The following is a 5297-nucleotide window of genomic DNA, read 5'->3' on the forward strand; positions in this document are numbered from 1 at the left end:
AGCACCACACTTGGTTCAACGGCAATGAGAAACAAGGGAAAGTAGAATATTGATCCCTCTACCCAAAAGGCATAGTTTGACACTAGCCCCATAAAGCGATTCTATGTTGGGTTCTAAGATCAAGACCCTAAGGAAAATGAGTATTTAGCTATAAATCTAATTTTTGAGAAACCGCTTGACTAATCAAATCCATCTATCCATAGCACAACCCCATCGGGAAATAACCCCCAGGTTGAAAACAGAACATGTTTAGTGGGCAATAATGGATATTATGCTGTGGTCAGTCATTGATCATTAGGCATTTACGATGACCTTTAAGATTTTCTATGGTGGTTCAATGGCACCCTAGGTAGTCCCACTATATCTTTCTTGACAGATTACGTATACGAAACTTTGCATACTCCATCAATGTCGTCTTACTATAAAATAATTTAGACCTTGTTTATTTTTGCGTAGACATAGTTCAGAACATATAGCTCACAAAATCAGTAATGTATAGGACCGCTTCAGGTAGACTAACTAGGTTAACAAATTCTTTGGGTTCTTGGTGACCCTAGGTTAGCAATTGTTTTGGGTCCCTCATGGTGATGCGAAATAAGAAAGAAAAGAATCTGAACAACGGTATAGTAATAATAAGTGCATGACTATTTGCGATACAATAAACGGAAGGGAGTAGGTGCTCTATTCTTACTGAACTGCTGAGAGCTTCTCAAAAATTAGGGGCATGCCTTGCTCAGGTTGCAAGGTGATGAGAGTGGTGGGGGCATGGCGATAGTTGGGCGAGAGGCGGAAACGGTAGCGCTGCAGGATGGTCGATAGCGCCACCTTGGCCTCCAGCATGGCGAAGCTCTGCCCGATGCAGTTGCGCGGTCCCATGGAGAATGGCATGTAAGCATGGGGCACATTACTTGCCTTTCCCACTCCACCCTCAAACCTCTCAGGTCGAAATTCAGATGCATCAGGGCCCCAAAACCTCTTTTCGTGGTGCCATGCAATGATCGGCACCACTAGCACGGTCCCTGCAGGGATTACAAGCGTCCCAAGTTGCAGGTCTCGGGGGGCTTTCCTCAGTATTTCTGTTACAGGAGGGTATAGCCGTAATGTCTCATTCAACACCATGCTCACCTGTGAATGAGCAAGCACACAATTACACAGCTCTCAATCAACTCATATGGCGTTTATCATGATAACCACATTCGGAAAAGGAGCACTATCTATTAACACGATATTGGAAGCTACATTTGATGTGCGATTACTCACGATTTTCATGTGATTAACTGTCTCAGCTGATGGCAGCTCCGGCCCACAAGCAAGATGCACTTCCTCTCTTGCACGCTCTTGCCATTCGGGATTGGTTGCTAGTAATAGAAATGTCCATGTTAACAATGTTGATGTGGTCTCATGCCCAGCAAAGAGGAAGGTCTTACACTCATCGATGATCTCATCCATTCCCATCCTCAGGCTCTTCTGACTCCCCTGCAGCTGTCCAGCACTTGCAGCCGTTAGAAGCCCGAGCAGGTCGTTACTTGCAATTCTCCCTCCGTCAACATTGCTTGCTTCTAACCGCTTCCTAACAATCTGCCGAAGTAGACCTGCTACATTCTTATTCAGCTTCCACCGATATCGATTAAATGCAGTTGGTGTAAATCTGCTCCACGAGGAAGGAAGGATATACGTACGTCAGTTAAATCATTACACGAAACACTCCATGCGACCTCTTTGGTTAACCACTATAGTATACGTCTTGCCCGTAATATCCCATTTAATTATAAGATTGGCAGAGTTTCGCACCTTGAACCAGGAATATACATGGTGCGCAATACCGTCTCCATAACTACCTGTTGCTTGTGCTGGATCTCAAAAACTTGCCTCCCTTCTGCAAAGCTACTTCCAAATGCAGTGTGGGCAATGATATCTGCAGTTAAGTTTTGAAATGCGTCGGATACTTCAATCTCTTCCCCTTTGTCCACTTGGCTTTCCCACTGCTCCATCAAGGCATTGGTGCAAGCAGCCATAGTCGGAGCCATGGCCTGCATAAAACACAATGATGTGAGAGCATGTCATATATATGAGCGTTCACAAGCTGGATGCTTACAAAGTTCATGCAGCCATATCATACCTGGAAGTGAAAAAGCACTAAATTCACGCTCGCAGCAAATTTCCAAGAGCCAGATAGTTATGAAAATCATAGACGCATACAAGAGTTCTACCTTGAGCTTCTCGAGGAAAAAGGCTGGAGTCAGTATGCGCCGATGTTGTGCCCACTTCTCGCCTTCTAAGTTCACGAGGCCATTGCCTATCAAATCATCTCCGTCAGGCCTGCTTCTCGCTGCATTTGAGTAGTACCCAAACTTGGTGGACAAAATCTCTTTGGCTTGGTCAGGCTCTGTAACAGTGATCCGGGCTTGAGGGCCGAACCAATATACAAACAGCTCACCTGGGCAACAAATTAAGGCACAACACAATATGAGAAAACCAATTCTTATGAAAGATATTGGAACATGAAAATATTTATAATCTCAGTGGGTAAATACTGTGGGCGATTAGAAAGCGAACTGATCACCGTAGAGCTTGGACCAGTGATAGAAATGAGGGAGGATGCGAGGGGCGATGTCGTGGGAGAGCTCGGGCATGGGGTTGGCACGTGCGTTCTGGCGGATAGCAGAGAGCTCCAAGAGGTTGCCACGTGGGTGGAGGTAGGGCAGGCATTTGATGCCCTGGGCTTCGAAGGCTCGCTTGATACGGAGGGGCGCAAGCCAGAAGGACTGCAGGAGCTTCCAGGCGGCATACAATAAGGCTTGCGCCCCTCCGTATCAAGCCTTCTTGAAAGTCATAAATAAGTATATGAGCTTATGTTTCAAGATTATGACTTTCAAGAAGGCCGCCTCCCTTGCATATCTAGTGCTCCACATTATCACGCTCGGTATTCCTCTCAACTAGGAGAGCGCCGAGTATACCTCCCTCTCTCTCTCTCTCTCTCTCTCTCTCTCTTCTCAATCGGATTCAGATGCCCGTCTCTCCTATAGACCTCTCTGATGATCAGACGACGATCCTGTGATGAGACAACATATAATATATTGTATATAAATAAGTACATATCAGACTCCAACACGTCACGTTAGTATGCGTCCCTCGTTTGGTTGAATTTATTGTCTTCAAACTCCCAGCTTTTCGTCGCCTTTGAGACTTTGACTGCTAATCAGCCATAGAAACTTCCAAATGGGCCTTTCGCACTAAGCCCCATGCCTCCAATCAACGCAAAAGCTTTAAGTTGCAAGTTCTCAACTACGTATGTAGACCACCAACCCACATAGTTTTTCTAGTGTGCTTATGGAGATGGGTAACTCTTGCATCATTATGGTGATAAGTTCCTCCATTGTGATAGAAACTAGAATTATGCTTTGATTTTAAAAGAAGTTGGGTTGTCAGTAGCAACTATCCATTAATGGCTTGAAAAGTTGGTTTTTTGAACACGGACCTTCATAACAAATCAACCACTAGTAGAAGGAAATGTCAGTTTACATGGCCTATGTTTCTGAGAAACTCCCTAGGGTTTTCTTATTGCCATCAATTTTTTCTGTTCAAAGATCTCACTTGAAAATTTCTACAACAAAGTCATAATCTTGAAACATAAGCTCATATACTTTATCATATTCTACATGGTTTCTTATTATTGTCCATACCTTTTCTATACCACAATATTAACTATAGGTGATGAAGCCCAAATTGTTTGCCAAATTTTCAAGGCCTAGCCTCTCTCTCTCTCTCTCTCTCTCTCTCTTTATCATAGATAATTTTAGTGGCTATATATCGTCAAATGGCTATACTTTTATTTTTTCGATTTTTTTTTCGAAACTTGAGTAGGTTGAGTTATAACTCCAAAAAATTTTATTCGCCCACATTTCTATGGTATATCAAGATTATGATGGCTCTTTCTCCATTCATGCAAAATAAATATTGAAAGAAATATATTAAATTCGCCACAATATTTATAAGTTATAGGATATATATAGAAACATTCACCACATGTACATATGTGCTTATACGGATAGTACATATTTAGACACATGTCACATACTACTTATCCTTGCTCTTTCTTTACATACTGATACACATGACTCATACACACCCCTCCGCACACACACATTACTCAACATTACATTGACTCTTGTATGTATACATACATATACACAATTCTTAGAACCAAAAGGTTTGAGGTACTCATGGCCTAATAACTTGAGCTAATCAGATCTTTGAAGCATGCATCTTGAAAGTTGCCAAGCAAGACAGAGCTCTACATAAAATCCATAAATGCTAAGGGATTTCTGCTCTTTATAGACTTGAGCACAAATAATACCTCCCCTTCATTGAATGGTTTATCCAAGAGCAAGCTAATTTTAGCAAGGTGCTAAGTACTCTCTCAATTTCCACATCCAAGATTTTAGCAACACACTAGGACCAATCAACAGCTCTCTTGGGCTCAACTTCGGCTAGCACTAAGAGGCACTAGGACCAATCAACAACACTCTTGGGCTCAACTTTGGCTAGTACCAAGAGATGCTTGTGGAAAACATTAGCATATCCTAGTCACTAGTAAAGGTGCATCTATTTTTATCCTCAATAAATGTGATAGTCTCTCTTTGATGCTTAACTTTTAGAGAACTGAAGTAAAATTGATATGGAGCATCTCTCAAGAGGTCCATCTAACTTAGCAAGAGGATCCAAATCAAACGCTCAAGCTGCTAACACACAATGATAAGTAACAATATCGATCAAGAGGTTGAGACCTCAGAGGGGGGGGGGGATCACCTTATAGAACATATAATATACCACATGAGTTCAAAAGAAAGGGTATTTTTATTATGTTGACTTACAGTTTTCCAAAAACAGAAGGGGTTTGAACCTCATGTAAAATTTACATTAGGGGTCTCTTTATTCAAAAATTTTCTGAAACATGCTTTTTAAGGAAGGTTCGGGTGGGGCGGGGGGGTGTGTGGGGTGGGAAGGGGATGGGTGGGGGGAGGGGAATCAATACTTAAAGCCATATATGCTCTTACACTACAAGGATATTAGGCCATAGCTACGTTGATTAGCGACGACAAATAGTGACGTCGCTATTTGTGTCGCTATTAGCATCGCATTTGCGACGCAAATAGTGACGATACCTAGAGCAAAAAAATGTGCGCCGAAACCTGAGCGCGTTACATTTCGCGCATTCACAAAAGTGAGTGAGAGGGAGAGAAACCATCTTGCTTAGAGGGAGAGAAAGAGAGAAAGAAGGCTTCTCACCACCGCCG

The 5297-nt window shown here is 42.6% G+C and overlaps 1 protein-coding gene across 1 annotated transcript; it reads right to left on the minus strand.

The window, feature by feature from the left end:
• Window positions 1-551: 551 nt before the first annotated feature.
• Window positions 552-2754, minus strand: LOC148030610 (cytochrome P450 709B2-like). Its single transcript, XM_087687288.1, has 5 exons — window positions 2564-2754; window positions 2211-2437; window positions 1792-2030; window positions 1261-1648; window positions 552-1125 (listed from the first exon to the last, which is right to left on the minus strand). Exons 1-5 carry the CDS (start codon window positions 2631-2633, stop codon window positions 688-690), a joined length of 1362 nt encoding a protein of 453 aa, XP_087543414.1. The 5' UTR covers window positions 2634-2754; the 3' UTR covers window positions 552-687.
• Window positions 2755-5297: the final 2543 nt, after the last annotated feature.

The sequence above is a fragment of the Lygodium microphyllum genome, chromosome 10, assembly GCF_053477565.2.
Source record: "Lygodium microphyllum isolate KBCC chromosome 10, Lygodium_microphyllum_v1.1.10, whole genome shotgun sequence".
NCBI classification, from domain to species: domain Eukaryota; kingdom Viridiplantae; phylum Streptophyta; class Polypodiopsida; order Schizaeales; family Lygodiaceae; genus Lygodium; species Lygodium microphyllum.

Bases quoted from the DNA above. Each gene is read 5' to 3' on its own strand.
- LOC148030610 (XM_087687288.1), bottom strand. From the start codon at position 2,633: ATGCCCGAGCTCTCCCACGACATCGCCCCTCGCATCCTCCCTCATTTC. The intron at 2,031-2,210 runs GTAGAACTCTTG...TGTTTTATGCAG, and splicing joins TTTTCCTCGAGAAGCTCAAG to GCCATGGCTCCGACTATGGC. The intron at 1,649-1,791 runs GTGCGAAACTCT...CTCGTGGAGCAG, and splicing joins ATGTATATTCCTGGTTCAAG to ATTTACACCAACTGCATTTA.